This window comes from Molothrus ater, chromosome 10 (genome assembly GCF_012460135.2).
Source record: "Molothrus ater isolate BHLD 08-10-18 breed brown headed cowbird chromosome 10, BPBGC_Mater_1.1, whole genome shotgun sequence".
Classification (NCBI taxonomy): Eukaryota; Metazoa; Chordata; class Aves; order Passeriformes; family Icteridae; genus Molothrus; species Molothrus ater.
Genome location: NC_050487.2, coordinates 2,672,853 through 2,691,252, shown reverse-complemented (window position 1 = coordinate 2,691,252; position 18,400 = coordinate 2,672,853). Strand labels below are relative to the sequence as shown.

Sequence of the window (18,400 nt, the reverse complement as noted above, 5' to 3'; positions counted from 1 at the left end):
ATATTTTAAAGGAACAAAGAGGAAGGAACATACATGGTTCTGTTGTCTTGAAAACTACAGAGGCTCTCAACAAAGAATCTTAGTTCATAGTTTTACACTCTTGTCTCTGAGTTGCTGAAATGGATGAGGATGTGAGTCAGATTAAATATGATCTTTTTAAAAGATAAATAAACTTGAACTGCTCTCCAGTACTTCTCTTTTGATGATCCTTCAATATTGGCCTGCCCTTGATTCACCTCTGTATACGCTCTGATTGTTGAGCCTGGTGCATCAGAATTTGGTTTAAAAGCAGGGCTATGGGGTGGTTTTTGTTTTAACCTTCTTTTTCCAAGCAATTTTTATCATACTCCCCAAATTAGTAGTAATTAGTAGATAAAATTCTTCTCAGGGTTATTCATGCCTTAGAGTTTTTGGTGGTGGTGATTAGGTGTGTTTGTGTGTTTAGTTTCCCTGTTCCTGCTGCATGCTCTGTGTGCTCACCTACATGGCTGTTGTATAAAGAAAGAAATGAAGAGTTCAGTAGTGTTCCTTCCCAACTGATCTTAAAAGAAACAAACCCCAATATAAAACAGGAGACCAACCCAAATCACCTCCACAGCAAATAAGCAATGCTCTGATGTCTGAATAGAGGTTTTTTTCCATTATCAAGGTAAACTGAAAGGCAGTGGAATGGCTTCACTGAAAATCATAATAGTTATAATCCAAATCTAGGCAGCAATACTGACAAGTATTAAGTAAGAAAATAGAAAACAAGGGAATATGTGATCTTTTCAGGAGTTTTTCCATGTTTCCCTTCAGCTTACTTGCTTATGTGTGGGTTTTTACTAAAAAATAAATATCTTTTTCATGATAAAACATCATGAGATTTTTTCAATTTAACTGAAACATTTCACCATGCAAATGCTGAATATATTAACCATGCATGTCATTTTTTACTTTCTTCAGTCAGTGCAAATTCCTGTTTGTCAGCAAAACAAACAAGAAAATAATTTTTTTTTTCTTCCTTCCCTTCCTCCTCAGATCTGTGCATCTGTACTTCCAAACAGAGTTTATACAGAGGGAAAATTCTGAATATGGCTTGATTTGCTCTTGGTCTTGGCAGTGTTTCTGATGAGTGTCCCACGGACTCTGTCAAGTTCTGGGGGTTCTCCTCTAGCACTGAGGAGCAGAACCCTGGCATCAGTGGAAACCTTTCTCCATCCTTCTCCTTAAAAGAGCAGCTCAAGATGAGTGACTATTCTGGACTTCCCACTGAGCACAGCCAGATGATTGCTGAAGACTCAGAAATTCAAGCAAAGCCTGAACACCCCCATGAAGTTCTTCAGGAAGATATTGAAATGAGCAGTGGCTCCAGTGGCAATGACTCCAGTGGCAATGACTCCAGTGGCAATGACACAAATGAAAACTATTCAAGTGGGCATGACTCTCATGGTCATGAATCTGATGAAAATGGGAAGGATTCAGCAATGCTCATGGAATCTTCAGACTGTCATAAAAGGTAGTAGCTCTTATTAAATACATTTCACTTTTATTTTTGCCCCTAAAGACTATTTACATTTGAATCAATATTTCTGAATAACTAAGGTAGAAAGCCTCTTCAGCAGGGAGCTGAGTGTGCTGCTTAAGTTGTACTCTCATGTGGTGTAAATTATGTAGTATAAATCTTAAAGAAAAGATCTCTGGTGTTGGTGTTTGCATTGCCAGCATAATTTGCATCTTTCTTCTCATCACTGAGTGTTTAACTTGCCTTATTTATTTATTTATTTTCTTGTAAACCGACTTCTGTAATTGTATGTCAAAACCTGTCAGTTAATTCTTATGTGTGAGGGTGCAACTATGATATATTAAAATATTAATATTAAAATATTTAATATTAAAATAATATTTCCAGTAGTAGTTTACTGGACAGAGCAAAGCCATGTTAAAAACCATCTCTTTAGTAGTCCTGTGAGACCAGGGTGTTGGGAGTCAGGGATCCTTATGGGTCCTTTCCCACTCAAGCTGTTCTGTGCTGCTTAGATAAATATTTGCAGCTTTAGTGCCCATTTGTTGTACCATGCAGAGGCTTTTAAAATTTGGGGTTGGGATTTTGGGGTTTTTGTGCTGGGGTGTTTTTTGTTGGGTTTTTTTGGTGGGTTTTTTTTTTGTTTTGTTTTTGTTTTTGGTTTTTTTTTTTTTTTGAGTCATTAATAGGAAAATAAAAAGCTACAATGAACAAGTTTTTTGTTAGGTCTTCAAATATTAATCTTTTTCTCTTTTCCTTATTCTAGTTCAAGCTCAAATGCATTTAGTCTGATGATTGCAAACTCTGAACACAATCAGTCCAGCAGTGGATGCAGGTAAATTAATGGGCATATATTTTTCAGTCATATGCTGAATGCTGAAAACTAAATAATGTTGTATTTTGGGGTTTTGTTTTGTTTTGCCTCAACCTGGATGATTACACAAGAAATCCTGTCTTTGATTTCTTCCTGTCCATAATCAGTAGCATCTCCTATTAACCACTTGATTAAATTAGAGCTTTTTGTTGCTGTTCCATGTGAGTTGTGTGGTAACCTTTGAAGTCGTGTTACTTTGTTTTGATTTGGTAGCTTAACTCTGTAATTTTGGTTTTTTGTGGGTCCCTTTGAATACTGCTTTAGTTACGGTGGGGTTTTTGCAGCTTTGAATTTTTTCTTTTGCTCTTCAGAATTTAGCCTGAACTTGGTGGTGTGTTACCATCAGAATTCACCATTGAGCTGGGTTATTCCTGGTGTCCAGCAGCTGTATCCCCTGCCTCTCCTGTGTTCCATAGGCTAAATGATTCACAGACCCCAGCTGCAGGAATGAATCCCTCTGTATGAACTCTGCTTTTGTCCCTGATAGCCTTGAGGAGCCTGGTAGCCTGAAGGCTCATATTTAGACACTTCAGAGCACCCTGCTGCACTTGTTTTAAGTCAACTTTTTTTAAGTCAACTTGTTGACTAAGTCAACTAAGTTGACGTTTTTTAAGCCAACTTTTAAGTCAGATCAGGAGGTCCAAGCTTGGTCCTGAGCAGATCAAAGATATCTAGCTAGAGCATGTTGATGTTAAGACCCATATCTAAGATCTGCCTACCTGAAGGTGTTTCTACCTGATGCAGTTCCTAGAAAAGTGCAAATTCAAATTACTCCCATGCACCATTTGGTGTGTGTTCACCATATTTTCTGTGTCTGCCTTGCATGCACCTGGAGATTTTGTTTCATTCTGTATTTTCAACTGGAAATTGTGATCCAGACTTTATGTTGCTTAGTGTGAAAAAGTAAACCAAAGTCATTTTTTAGTCTTTGTTTCCCATTGATTTCGTTTTCTTCACTGTGAAATTTTGGAGGATTTGGTTACTACAGTTTTTTTGGTGTTTCAATTTTAAATTTTATTAATAACTCTCTGCTCAGAAATAATTAAGAATTCAGATGGTAGTGTGTTCTCCCCAGCCATCAGGTACTGTGCTAGAGGGTTACAGAGCAAAATCTGATCATTTGGGAATGGAAGACTGAAGATATCTAGAGAATGATCTTCAAAGAGAAGACTAAAGTAGTCTGGCAAACTCCTTACCTTTGTAGGCTTGATCTTTGATTCAGACTACTGGGGTTTGCATTCAGTATCAGTGCCAACCAACAACTCCAGTTTAATATCTGTAGATACCTTTCCAATTTGCTGTCCACAAAAAGCAAAATGAAAAGCTCCTATCTTTATAAACTTGCTTATTCTGTCCTCTGCAAGTCACACCTTCCCTGTGGCTGCCTGCTGTGCCTGATGCTCCTGCTCTCTGGAAAAACATTCTGGAGTTGTGTAATTTATTTTCCAAGAATGTCCATCTTCTGTGTTTGCTGCTGCTGTAGGCTAATTTGGAAAGGTTTTTTTTCCTTGCAGAAGAATCTGACCACTCTCATGAAGCAGTCTGTACTCTGAGAGTACAAACCAGCAGTATGCTCAGTTATTTCATAATCTTTCCTCTCTCTTTTTCCCTACTGCCAGCATGAAGGGTTCTTCTATGAAACCCTGTTAACAAAGCCCTGTTTGATTGCAGCAGTCCAAGCTGTCAAGCCACGTTGTACACATGATTTTAATACACAGCATGAACATCATGTTTCCCAAGGGAGTGCTACAGTCTTTTGTTTGATCCCTTGCCATTATTTCTTGGTACAAAATGACCAGTGAGTAAATGAATGATGTGTGTCTCCCAGTGCTCTGTGATGGAATCAAGAACAATGTGTATTCTCTAGTACAGCTTTGTCACTTTGCAAGCATTTTTAGTGAAATACACCCAACACCTGTCAGATGATTTATCTACCTTTTCAAGCACTTAAAACCTCTCAGAAAAATGTTCACAAATCCTCTTGAAAATTACTTGGCAGCTGAAGCAGCTTTTCTGGCCACTTCAGTCAGGCAGTGCAGTTGCCAGGACTATTGTTTCCACAGCAGTGCTCAGGGTAACTTCTTACAGGTTGCCTGCCAGGACAATCAGGTGTTAAGAAAAGACCTTCCTTTGGAAGGGAAATAAAATTCAGGAAGATTTAAGAACAGCTCTATAATCCTCTTGATCATTGTGAATGATCAGCTTTTAAAATCTCCAATGTGAAAGGCAAGGTGATTTATCATTTTAACTCCTTCCTACCCATCTGCCATCCATCTTTGCTACCCTTTCCCCCACTTCCCTCACCTCCTTTTCTCTTCTTTTGTGACTGTATCAGCACCTCTCAATAATGGGGAGAGATCCCAGGAACTGGAAAGGAAGGTGACACTTTCTGATATTGGCATTGATAGTCTCTGTAGTTTGTCCTTCTCCACTGAGACAGCTCTTCTGAACATGAGACCTGTGAATGCAGCTTCTGTCTCCAGCCTCCTCTGATTCTTTCCCTTACAAATTTAGTCAGAGTTTCCTCATCTTATTTATTGTGTTGCCATGCTTAGATGGGATACATTATTCAAAGGATTTCTCCATTTGTTTTGTTAACTTGATGCTCTCCCATTGCCATTCCCTTTTCAGGGACCTTTCTTAACAGAGCCTGCTTGAACAGGAGGTGAAGAGTTGAATGGACCTCCTGCTTCTCTCCTTTGGAGTCCATGAACATTTCTGAGTTTGATTTTGAAAGGAACTAAGGAAAATACCACTAAAAAGGGAGGAGGGGGACTGTGGCAAAGAAAAAAAAAATTCTGTGGTGCTTGGACATATGTACTGTTGCACATACAGAGTCCATTTTACAATTACATTCCAGGTGGTGGTAAATCTTTCATTTTAAATGGTCACATAAGAATTTCCTTAAGTTCTGGAACGTGACACTGAGTACTGGTAAAGTTAATGAGGCTGGTGATAGAAATTGATGTCAGTGACAAGTGCCAGAGTATGTTTGGGCTTCTCTGAGGATGATGTGTCACTTCAAGCATTCAAGTGATGTTGTGGTTTTTGTTTTTCATCTTACAGTAGTGAGCAGTCCACTAAAGCCAAAACACAAAAGGAATTGCTGAAAACACTGCAGGAGCTGAAAGCTCACCTTCCTTCTGAGAAGAGAGTCAAAGGCAAATCCAGTGTCCTAACCACATTGAAATATGCCCTTAAAAGCATTAAACAAGTTAAAGGTAATAATAAAGTGTGATACTGCCTAGATAATGCCAACCTGGCCAAAGTGAAACTTTCAAAACAGGAGTTTAAATAAACATAGCTCTACAAAGAGAGCTGTTCTATGACTGAAAACCTTCCTACCCAGATATTTCCATGTTGTTCCTATTTGTTGGCTTTGTTAACTTTTGTTCCTTTGGGAGTTGAAGCAGCTCTCTAGAGACTTGATGTTTTACTGCTGTTTGGTTGAGTTAGAAAATTGATTTGAAAACAATTTACAGTTTCATACTGTTTGAGCTGTCAGACTACAATATGTGACCATTCATATATGGGTAGATTAAGATGTGTACTTTTGTTTGAGTTACTGATGAGGAAGCTCTACCAGGGAAAATGATGTATTTGGAGTAGTGCCTAGATTTCCCAACTGCCAACTTCACAACTTCTGCATTTATGCCAAAAAATATTTTTGCCATTTACTGCTTGTGGGCAGGGTATTTATTGATAATCTTGATTATAAATTGTTTGTTGTTCTCATGTAGCCAATGAGGAATATTACCAGTTGTTGATGATTAATGAATCCCAGCCTGCTGGTCTCAATGTATCATCTTACACAGTGGAAGAAGTGGAGACTATAACCTCAGAATACATCATGAAAAATGCGGTGAGTATGCTGCCCTGAGTCTCAGGGTGGATTGAAAAGGTTTCCTGGAATGGAATTCTCAGCCATGCCTCCTTCTTACAAGGGAAAGGTTGGTAGCTAGGCCACAAAGCTGAAGAAACTGCCTTTTGCCTCTAAGGGGATGTTAAGAAACTCTGAGTCTTTTCAGATTTTACAAACTTGTTTCTGTTGGTTAGGTGGGAAATAAGAAGTTTGACCTCCCTGATCCTCTGAGCAGTACCTCGTGCCTGGAGGTGGTGGTGTCACAAATCCCTGTGTCCATGTGATACAAAGCCCTGAGACACATCTTTGGGTTTCATTTCAGTGCAGCTGCAAAAGTTGGGAGAGTTAAATTTTTCCAAATTTTGGTTGAGGCCCACAGTGAATTACTTCAGCTTATTCTTATAACTAGGGGTTATTTGATGTTTCACCAGTTTTGTGTTAGTGTGACTGAAGAGTGACAAAAGTATTGGAGTCACTGTGTGCTTTCCTGTGGGATTTGTCTGCTCTTTGCAGGCTTTCTGTGGGGTCCAGTGATGCTGTGTTCTCATAGAGACAAGAACAGCTAGGACCATCACTGGAGTTCTAGCAGTGAAATGATAACCTGAATGATTTTTTAAATTATATTTATTTCCATATTATTAGTATTTTAGGAATAAGTTATGGAGTCTTCAAAAATAATGGCATCTAAATGTATTAGACTATCTTCTACTGTTTTTTTGAGCTGCAACCTCATTGAATATATGAAGTCTGAACTCTCTAAAACAAGAGCATGGTGGGGGATGTTCCATAGCTTGAAGTAGGTGGGTTTTGTTGAACGTGTGAATAGTAAAGACTGCCCACAAGGTGAAATAAATAGGAAGTGTAGAGTACAACTGAGAAATTCAGCCAAATATCATAAACATTGTTCAATGAATGTGAATATCTGTTTGTGAAAGCAGTGTTCTGCTGGCAGCTCTTGGGTTCCTGTGCAGTGTTTGTGAGTGCAGCACTCAAGGCTGTGACGCAGGGAGCTCCTCTGTGGCAGGAAGAGAAACAATACAAGTGTGTGGGACTTCTTCCCACCTGTGTACTCATTATTTTTTACCAAGTGCTTTAGAGCCCTTTTTTCACTTTTTGTGGATGGACCAGCTAACACAAACAGCCTTTCAAAAATGCCTGAATTTCTTACGTGTAAATCATGTCTGTAATAACAAGCACAGGGAAAATGTGAAGTTATAGAGCTGGAAGGTCATTAATTCTTAGTTTGTAAATTCATTTTGCATGACAGAACTGTAGACAATGATGTTTAGGGCTTGTAACCCAGTAAATAGTAGTGTATTATTCTTACTGCATAATTGAAAAATAGTAGTGTATTCTTCTTACTAGTATAGTAATAGTAGTGTATTATTCTTACTGCATAATTGAAAAATATTCTGTGTCTACTTAATGAGCAGATTCATTGTGTTCAATATCTGTAATAAAATTAAATTTCCTTAATTCTTATTTTGAACTTACTAATGTTTTTATATCTTAAATATTTTTTCAGAAATATATGCTGCACTTAAGAATGTTTCAAACAGTCTAAATAATTTGAGATTTTTGTTTTTAGGATATGTTTGCTGTAGCTGTTTCTTTGATAACTGGGAAAATTTTATACATCTCTGATCAAGCTGCTTCTATCCTTCGCTGCAAGAGGGGCTATTTTAAAAATGCCAAATTTGTGGAGTTCTTGGCACCTCAGGATGTCAGTGTGTTCTATACTTCTACCACCCCATACAGATTACCATCATGGAACATCTGCAATAGAGCTGGTGAGTGGGCTCAGCAGCAGATACTCCTCTGACCTTCCTGCAGTCACACAAATGCAAATACTGATTTTGGATGTCCTTCCATCCTTCCCCATCACTTCTTGAGGGTGTAGCACAGGGTCATTATTAGAACACCTCTGAACAACACCAGGTGTACAAATCTATTCTGTAAATCAGCAAGACTTGTCTCTTGGTTCAAAATCTTCTCAATGTCATTATTTATCAGTTCTCATTCCCCTTTCAGCCAGATGATGAATGAAAACAAAGTAGGAATTCATGCTGAATGGTGAATTTACTTTCCACTTGTACTAGCAATCAAATGAAAACAATTTTTCTTCACATTTTCTCTTCCTCAAGTGTAAAGGGGACAATGCTCTGTCTCCTTCCTTTTAAAATAGTTATGATTTGAATACTGGACACCTTGATTATGGTGTAGAAAAAGGTATTTCAGCTGTCATCACTGACACCAAGTGTAATCACAGCTCTCTTCTTCTAGCCTTAGAAAAATTATATTAGGATAATTAATGGTGAAGGATCAGATGTCTCAGGGCACTTGATATTTGTTTGTGGTAGGATTGTTTTACTCATGTACCTGCAGCTGTTAGTAATTGAGAAATATCTGCCAACTGTTTCAACTAAATACTTGAAATTCAAGGTCTGCTCTAAATGTTTGAAATGCCAATCCATTGCATACTAAATCTGTGAAGTAAAGCCAGGGTGTGAACCATATTTAATCTGAAAAAACAATCAGCAGTAAACATGTGCTAAGCAATGCAAACATAAAGCAGGTCAGAAGGGACCTTGTGAGTTCTCCAGTGCAACCTCTGGCTCAAAACAGGGTCAGTGGTAAATTATATATAATCCTAATTACTCAGTTAGGCAGGAGTTTTTTTGGTTTTGCTTTCTTGAAACATTTTCTGTAGCTTTATTATGTTTGTGTATTTAAAAAATGCAGCAAGGTGAAGTGTGCGCACTCTCTTATGTATTTGTTGCCAAACAATATAATATCCAAAATATTGTGCACTGGAGGCCTTTGAAATGCCAGAGCTTCCCTTGGGAATCGGTGTGTGGCTACTCTGGAAAAGGAGGGAAATCAGCTTAAAACATGAGAGAAGTCTTCAGGAAAAAGAGAGAAGAGGGGTGCTAGGAAGTGCATTTGATGGTCAGATTTGGGGTCCTAGGTAACCAAACATTTTTGGTCATTGGTAGAAAGTACTGTGAAAATGTTGATAAGAGTAAGCAGCTCAGACTGGAGAGCTGTTTAGATATGTTTAAGAAAAAGACTTGATAAAGCAGGAGCTGTGATTCACACGCCAGCCTCAGAAGCTGAGTGATGTTCAGATTTAGTTGCTTATGATGTACATATGGAGAGTTAAGGGAAAACTGAAACTTAAAAAAATGTATTATCTAAGAAAAAATTCTTACACTAAATATCATCATCTTCTAGTAATTTGTAACTTGTTATGAAATATGTTTAATATTTCTAGAGTCTTCCACCCAGGATTGCATGGAAGAGAAATCTTTTTTCTGTCGCATCAGGTAAGACAATATTGTAAAGCTTAGTGTTGTGTTATGAAACCAAGCATTACATAAGGATTTGACTTTTATAAGAACCATATGGTTTGAACACTTCATGCTTTTTCATAATGTGATTGTAAAGCAAAACACATGCACATCCTTGAGTTGATGAACTGTAGCAGCTACAGAGAAAATGGAACTGATTTCAGGAAGTTCCATCTTGGGAGTTAATCCCTGTGAGTATTGACTTTGGGCCATAAAGGAAGGTGGTACAGCATCTCCTCCTGCTCTGGAAAGCCTTTGGGTCATGGAAATAGAACTGTTCAGCACCTGCCTCAGTCTCCTTCATTCTAAAAAACCAATGGCTCAGATTTATCTCAGGTATCCCCTAGGAAGATACTCAAGGGTTACTTGACTTTGCTCTTTTGTCCTCTGGTTAAGAGAGGACACAATTCTTTAATTTGCTTTTCTTCCTTCTTTTCCTGCCCCAATCACTCCTCTTTAGTTTTGGGGGGTTTTTTATTTATTTAGTAAAAGCTGGCAACTTAGTTCATGTTCTTTCATGTGCACTTTGAGTTCTTGATGCTTCCTGCCTCTCTGGCAGCATTTCTGAAGCAAAAATAGTGGATCCAATTATTTAATTACTTCTGGAGTAAATAGAAATACTTACTATCGAGGTATGAATAAACTTGAAATGAATTGGAGGTAATGCAGAGCTCCAGAGTGTTGCATTGCATGTGCTGTAGAAATGTTACTGGAGATTTTTTAACTGCTTGTGTTACTGGAGATTTTTTGTCCAACTACCATTTTCAAAAGCTTTACTTGTATTTAGCTCTGCTGTTATAAACTTATTACAACTGATTCTTCTTTGGTCACTGTGTAAATGGTTGTTGTTTTCATTACTGTGTTTGCATTCTGGTTAAGCAAACACCTGTTATTAGATATTGAGTCTTCACTGCTTCTAAACTGGAATAAATATTGATTAAAAGATGACCTTTGTGTTAACTCAGGGGATATAGCAGGCTTCATAAAAAAGCCCTGTAAATTCATCCCTCTGAAGGAGAACAAAGTAACTTAATTTATTGTTTGAGCTGGTTTTCTATCAGACTTCCATGTGATGCTGCTGTGGATATTGTTTCAGGCAGTAGAGAGAACAGCACAATCTTTATGGAAGTTGGTATACAAAGGATACCATCAGAATTAGGTTCTCTTCCACCAAAAAAAAAAAAGTCAAGCTAAGATCTTGGGTGCTATTTTAGTAGCTAACATGCAGTTCTTGTGTCATGAGGGAAATGCATAAATTAAAATTGTGTTCAGTGTAAGATGAATTTGTTGAAATAATTAACTCTCTTTAATTATTAGTGCGGGAAAGGAGCGGGAAAATGAGATTTGCTATCACCCATTCCGGATGACTCCCTACCTTATCAAAGTGCAAGACCCAGAAATAGCAGAAGACCAGCTTTGCTGTGTGTTGCTTGCAGAAAAAGTCCATTCTGGTTATGAAGGTAAGCATTGAGTGCACAAAGACTGGCTTGCTTTCCTAAAAGTAAGATGTCTTCAAGCTTTATTAAAATGAAAGAGAATTGTTTCTGTTCTCTGTCCTTGCTGCTTTCCTCTATGCTCTTGGGACTGGCAGCTTGAAGTACCATGTGTGCAAAACCCCCAGTTGCTAATGTGCTTTTATTTTTCTCTCAGCACCCAGAATTCCTCCTGACAAAAGGATTTTTACAACTACGCACACACCAACCTGTTTGTTTCAGGATGTAGATGAAAGGTAACTTAAAAAATTATTTTTAAATTTACTGATGAGCAAGCTATCCAATATCTTTGCAGGATTTAAGGTGTCTGTATGGGGTTAAAAATCATGCAACTACTGAAGGGTGTTTAACCTAAGAAAAGCACATCCCCCCGTTTTCACTATGCATGAGAACACATTACACTGGTATTTAAGTGCCTGCTAACAACTTGTTCTTCCACTTTCCTTCCCTCTTGGGAAATTCTGGACATAAATTCAAACAATGAATCCATGTTCAAAAGAATTCCTGTGCTGCCAGTTATTACCTGTATGAGACATTTAGGTGTGGGTTTTTTGGTTTTTTAAGTTTGATTCAGCTGTTGCTCTCTGCTGGCCCAGGGACAGCTAGAGGTACAGCTTTTGAATACAACACTAGATCTTCTAAAAAAAAAGGTATATAAAAACAATTCAAATTGCACTGGCTGAAGGCTTCAAATTGCTTTGACAGTCATAAAAGCTGGTTAGAGTAAGTATTTACAGCCTAAATTAGAAACAAAAATGCCACCTGTGATCTTAATGTATATACAAAGACTTAGGAACTGAGGTCTAAACCTTTCATAGAATCGTTTAGGTTGCAAAAGGCCTCTAAGATCATCAAGTCCAGCACTAAGCTCTGTCCCTAAATGCCTCATCTGCACATTTTTAAATACTCTGGGGATGGTGACTGCACCCCTCCTGTGGGCAGCCTGTTCCTTGACAACCCCTTCCATGAAGAAATGTTTCCTAATAGCCATTCTAAACCTGCCCTGAGGCCATTCCTCTTGTCCTGTCAATTATTCCCTGGGAGAATCAATTCTCTCACCCAATTTGCTGTTGTCTGCAAACTGATGGAGGGTGCTCTCCATGCCCTTGGCCAGATCATGGATAAAGACATTAAACCCAATCCTGAGCCCTGGGGACTTGTCTTGAAAAGAGAATTCATGTATTCCTGAGTTGAAAACACTGCCTTTCCCCTTCCTTTTCCACTTCCTTGATATGTTCTTTGTGATGGTTTCTGATATTTGGGCTGTATATGGTGCTTTGTTTTGTTTTGTTTTTTTTTCTCCTTAGCAAAACCCAAGTAAGCTGCAATGGTAACATCTGACTGCTGAGATTCTCCCATTTGTTTTTAAACATTCTAAGAATGCTAAAATTTTCTTTGGAGGTTGAGATGGTGGGGATGTCTTCAGAGAGAGTAGGAGCATAATGGACAATTTTGAGATTCTGGGGTATTTTTGGGGTGGAAATCTAGTTTCTAAAAAAATATTTCATTCTTGGCAAAATCCTTAAATGCAGCAGAAGAGAGGGGGATTGGGGAAAGGAGGTTATTGTGATGTTTGACTAAGATGGAGTCAAGGTAAAAAGAGCACTGCTTGACTTCTGAGACAGTTTTACCTGTAGAGAGGCAGATGTTGTGGCTGAGCTCCTGTAGGATAGGCAGTGAAATGCTGACAAACTCTTTTTCCATGCTGTGGTTTATACAGTCCCTCTCAACAGCTCAAGTTGATAAAAGCACTTAATCCACTGGAGTTGTGTCTTCATGGATTTTTCTCTCTCCTTCATTTCCAAGCTTCAAGCCAGCTGCAGAGTGGGTTTATCTCTGCAAAGAGGCTGAGGGCACAGTGCAAAGCTTCTGTTCCCCTGTGCATGCACAGCTCAGTGATCTCCAGTGGTCATTGAACAGCAATGGCAAAATTGCTGAGTGGAGAGCCTTGCCCTTTTTCTTGGGCTTGAGTGGAGCAGTAAATCCTTCCTTGTGAATCCTATGGAAGCTTCTTTCCTGTTAGTTTGATGTTACCACTTGTTCTCAAGTACCATTTTTCTAACACTTCCAGTGAGGGTTGATATCTTGGTCTGAAATTAGGACTTTGTGTCATTTATTTCTGTTCTTGTGATTGTGTAGTTGATTTTTAATTATTTAACTCCCAAGAGCATTGGCAGCCTGATAAATGTTTACCAAGATATGCATATGCAGTTTGTTACTCTTAAGTTCTCCAGGGTTTGGTGGAATACACAAAGCAAGAGTTTCTTAAAGAAAGCAGAATCTTAATATTTGAAAATGTGCAACTGAGCACCTGCTGTTGACTGAGTGTTGTTCATAACATAACCCTGAAACTGTTGCTTGACATTAAACCCAATCCTGAACCCTGGGGACAAATACATATAGGAATGATCCATTTAATTTCAAGAAAATATTTATTTTTACTTAATTTACTCTGTGCAGAGATTGACCTGCAGAGATCAGACAAATATGCATTTTTCCAACCCATGAACACGGACTGATTACAGAAATTAACTTTATGCATATTTGTCTGATCTCTGCCTTAATATATTTGATATTTCACACATTTACTGAGTGTAAGTTTGTAGTGGAATGATCTTTGTAAATTAATTTAAAGCAGTTTTGTGTGTAACTTACAATAATAATATAAAGAAACTTCCTATTCATGTTTTTTGACACTTTAAATGTCGTTCTATGAAACACAAACTAAACTTGGCAGCATCTCCTCATCAGCCATTCTTATGCCACATGTGTATTTGCATTCATAAAATTAATTTATTAACTTAACCTCTGAATTTTAATGAGTTATTCTTTATGAGGAAGCATAACGATGCCAAGATAGCATTCTCAAATACAGCATTATATAGCACTGAAGGGCTGCTTGGAAGGGACTGCTGGAGCTCTTGGTTCTGTCCTTTTGCTTGAAATGAAACCTTGCCCAGTCCTGGCTAAGGTCAGCTGTGGCCTTGTCTCAATAATGCCTGAAAACTTTCAGAGACAGAGATGACTCAATCTGAATGGAAACCTCCTGTGTTGCACTGCTCTGTTAGAAGCCTTTTCCTAACATCCAGCATCAGCTTTCCAGACTCCAGTCTGGGACCATTGCCTGTAGTTTTATTGCCTGGCACCATCAGGAAAATTTAACTCCACTTTTGTAACTCCTCTTTCCAGCAGTGTGGGAAGTCCTGGATCATCTTTTAGTTTCCTTTTCATCAGAGCAGGCAAGGCCAGCTCAGTCTCACATTGTAGATCCCTGACTTTCATAAAGCAGGTGGCAAAGAGGAGCAGTGCTGAACAGAACCTTCTTATGGTGTTATTTGATGAAGCCTTGGCTAAAGTTGTTTGGAGTTGACTGAGATTTTAAAGTCCTCATGTGCTTTGAACTTGGCAGCGCTTCTAAATGTCAATGTGTCAAAGGGATCTGGTTTGGTATGAGTTCCATGCCAGTTTTCTGCTCTGTTGCTTTAGTTCATCTACAAGCTTTTAAGACTGATTATTAAGCTAATTGCTTTGATAATAAGGCATTAGTTGCTCTCCACTTTCCCCTCTCAGGCTCTTTGCTGGAAGGGTATGTTTGATGTTTTGGGGAACTGATGTAATTCCAGTGGGTTGTTGGAAGTGCAGTGTTGAAGGCATTTGCTGCATAATGCTTTTGGGTTCCTGCCTGACACAGATCCCCTGTCTGGGGCTGAGTTCTTCCTTAAAGCTGTTCAGATACTCAGGTATCTCCCTGCCCCTGGGCCTTTGGCAGTGAGTGGGGCTGGGGGGAGATGCACAGCATTTTGAGCTTACAGAAGGACTTGCTGGCATCTGGCAACTTAAACATCACTGAGTTGTGTTGACTTAGTACATTTATTTTTTTTCCAAAGCATATTTTCAGTGGTTAACCTTCAGGGTAGGGTGCAGAGTGGTATTTGGGAACTTTCACTCTTTATCCTTAATGCAAATGCTTGAAGTGATCCATAAAAATTGTTTTGTCACATGAATTAGTTTTTCACATCACTAGAAGCGGTCATGGATAACGTGCAGGAATTCGGTGCCAATGCTTTGAATTTTCTAGTTAATAAGCTTGCTCCCTTGCAGCTCCTCTGAGCTGAACTCTTCACCTGCCTGTGAGAAAGTTGTCTTGAGTGCTGGTCAGCTCCCCTGGTGCTAGTTCAGCTGTGGTAATCCTGTGATCCTTAGCCATGGCTCCCAGCCAAGGGATTGGGGTACTATTTACCTTCAGAAGAGTTTTACAAGATTAAACTTCATTAATGCTCTTTTAAAATTGGGGTAAGTATTTATCCTCTAAAGTTAGGCAGCAAAGAAAGGACAGAACTGCTGTAGCAGACTCCTTGATTTGGTCTAAGCACCACCCTAGAAACAAACAAAGCCTCCCTTGCCCTAAGTCTGTGACTGTTGTTAACTTGGCACTGCTTTTTAATCAAATGTAAACTTAAAATTATTCATTCTCTTCACAGGAAATGCAGCAAAGAACTCTTAAAATGAAAACATTTCAAACATGAAATGCACATTTATTCTACTTGATTTTTATTATGTTTTCTGTGTCTGTCTTTCTCCAGAGCAGTACCTCTGTTGGGATACCTACCTCAGGATTTAATAGGAACACCAGTCTTGGTACATCTTCACCCAAATGACAGACCCTTAATGCTAGCAATTCACAAAAAAAGTATGTAACTTCTTACTGTGTGGAAATACACATTTTTTCTTGAACCTAATTAAAATTACTATAAAGACCTTAACAAGTAGTAGTAGAAATTTAATTGTGACTTTGATTCTTTTCCACAAGTAAATACTGAATCTTTTACTGCACAACTTGATTCTTAATGCAAATCCATGAAAATGAGAAATGACTCAGTTTTGTACTTTCAAAGAAGAATACATATCTATTGTAAACAAATTGGCTATAAATTAATATTTCATACATAAAAGTATGAAATGAATGAAAGTATAAAAAAAAGTATGAGAATGATGTGAAAGAAGTTGTCATATCTTACATGTTACTCTTTCTTATTTCATGGACAAGAAAATAAGAGCCATTCTGGCAAAGTTTGTAAAGCCACTTCTTCAGCCTTCTTTAGTTTATTGTATTCTAAAGGTGATTTTCTTGACCATAGTCCAGTAAATTATGAAGATCTGCTTATTCTGGTAGCTCAGAATTTCTAAATGATTCAGTGTACCCAGTATTTGTTCCCTCAAGTGTCATCTTCCTCCATAAAGAGGAAGTACATTGACTGTCCATTCCCTCCATGAATGTACAGTTCATTGTAAAATCCTGAATTGTTCCGTGGAATTGTGCAAACATTAATCTGAAATTTCTGTTTGATTCCTTCATTGCAGTTCTTCAGTATGGAGGGCAGCCTTTTGACTATTCACCAATCAGGTTCTGCACTAGGAATGGAGATTATATCACCATGGACACCAGCTGGTCCAGTTTCATCAACCCTTGGAGTCGAAAAGTTTCATTTATTATTGGGAGACACAAAGTTAGGACGTAAGTCAGGATATTTTTGTTTTTCCCTCCTTCAGGTTTACATAGAGATCCTTAAGATGAAAAGAATAAGCATTAAACTCTGTGCAGGATATGTAGGTGGTAAATTGAAAGTGGTCTCTGTGGTTGAAACACCTGAATTTGCAGTGAGCTGGTGTCTGTCTGGTTTCTGCAGGGGTCCCTTAAATGAAGATGTCTTTGCTGCTCCCAACTACACAGAGGACAGGATCCTGCACCCCAGCGTTCAGGAGATCACAGAGCAGATCTACAGGCTCCTCCTGCAGGTACAGCAGGGGCTGTGCCCCTTCCTTCCCTGCTCACACCCTGCTGCCACAGCCTCTCTGTCCTGCTGTCACATTGGCTGGGGCTGCTCCTACTCTGCTGGAGTTGGTGGCTGCAATCCTTGGAATTCCTTGCACTCATCATCACCACACGAGACTTACTGAAGTATGTTAAAGCTCCACTTGATATCTTAAGAATTTTGTGTATTTGTGGGGTTCTCCAGATAAACAAACAAAAGAAGACCAAAAAAAAAAAAAACCCAAAAAACCAACAAAAACCAAAAAACCCAACAAAACAAAAAAAAAAAAACAAAAAAAAAAAAGCAACCAAAAAACCACCCCAAAACAGAACAAAAAAAAACCAACTAAAAAACAAAAAAACCACCCCAAAACAAAACAAAAAAACCCCAAAAAAGAAAACAGCAAAAAAAACCCCAAGCAACAAAACACCCAACATAAAATAAAATCGCTTTTCCTGACATGGAATTACTGGTGTCCTGAGGTGGGTGTGTGTATACAATACATACATACATATATTTTTTTTATGTTGTTTTAACAGCCTGTACACAACAGTGGATCCAGTGGCTATGGGAGTCTGGGTAGCAATGGTTCACATGAGCATCTGATGAGTGTGGCATCCTCCAGTGACAGCACAGGAAATAATAATGAAGACACTCATAAGGATAAACCAGTAGGTTTTTGATTTTTCTCATTCAAGTATGTGGCACAAAAGAAACTAAGTGGGGATTTTTAACTTTTAGAATAATGTTTTCAAATTAGAAATATGAGAAAGGATAAAGAAAATGCCATCTTTCTTTTTTTGTTTAATACAGAAATACTCTTTTGTCTGAGGGAATAAGCATTTCTGGTGTAGATGAAGCCTCAGGGTACTGAAGCACAGTGATAGACAGGAAAGTCAGTGTTACAGAGAATTTAAACCTGTAGAGTGTGTTCACTTAATCTCTCTGTTACATATTTTATGCTGTGTTTCTTGGAAAACCGGCCAGATATGTGAAAGCAGTTTCTTTTGGGAGGAGAAAGTCTGTAATTACTGTTTTCCCAAATGAAAGAAAGAAGATTAAATGCAGTAATACCAGCAGAACCAAGGGATAGCTTGACCCTGGTCGCTTTTAATGTTGCAAAAATACAGCATTTATATAGAATGAAATAAATTAAATGGAATAAAACAATTTTCTAGTTTGTGCTTAGAACTTTACTTTGTGTTTAATTCTGAAAGCCAAAAATTTTCCTTGATAAGTTGTATTGCTTGTAGGCTAATTCTCCCAAATCTGATTTGTGCTTCTGTGATCAGACTTTGCAGACTCCTACTCTTGCCAAGGTGCTCACTTTCCTGGCTTTCAGTTCTTAAACACTGGTGGAGTAAGCAGATGAAGTCTCAGGATTTCTTATTTAACAGGGAAATAGTTGCCTGGCATTCCTTCACTATTTCCACAGACAATGAAGGCTGTTACAGTCCAGTTCTGTTACATCCTCTCAGTGTTTGGTTAGACTTTAGGGTTTTTT

At 38.4% G+C, this 18,400-nt stretch overlaps 1 protein-coding gene across 6 annotated transcripts in view; it reads left to right on the top strand.

Moving 5' to 3' along the window:
* The window catches only part of PER2 (period circadian regulator 2), a 50,308-nt gene that overhangs the window by 19,131 nt on the left and 12,777 nt on the right, over positions 1 to 18,400 (top strand). For all 6 annotated transcript variants that reach the window (XM_054515879.1, XM_054515875.1, XM_054515877.1 and 3 more), the window contains 12 exons: positions 1,021 to 1,498; positions 2,271 to 2,339; positions 5,445 to 5,599; positions 6,119 to 6,240; positions 7,829 to 8,030; positions 9,515 to 9,566; positions 10,908 to 11,050; positions 11,241 to 11,319; positions 15,667 to 15,773; positions 16,445 to 16,598; positions 16,771 to 16,879; positions 17,436 to 17,567. In XM_054515879.1, the coding sequence (XP_054371854.1) occupies positions 1,227 to 1,498; positions 2,271 to 2,339; positions 5,445 to 5,599; positions 6,119 to 6,240; positions 7,829 to 8,030; positions 9,515 to 9,566; positions 10,908 to 11,050; positions 11,241 to 11,319; positions 15,667 to 15,773; positions 16,445 to 16,598; positions 16,771 to 16,879; positions 17,436 to 17,567 (1,596 nt within the window). In that variant the 5' untranslated portion in view covers positions 1,021 to 1,226. The remainder of the gene's footprint in view (positions 1 to 1,020; positions 1,499 to 2,270; positions 2,340 to 5,444; positions 5,600 to 6,118; positions 6,241 to 7,828; positions 8,031 to 9,514; positions 9,567 to 10,907; positions 11,051 to 11,240; positions 11,320 to 15,666; positions 15,774 to 16,444; positions 16,599 to 16,770; positions 16,880 to 17,435; positions 17,568 to 18,400) is intronic.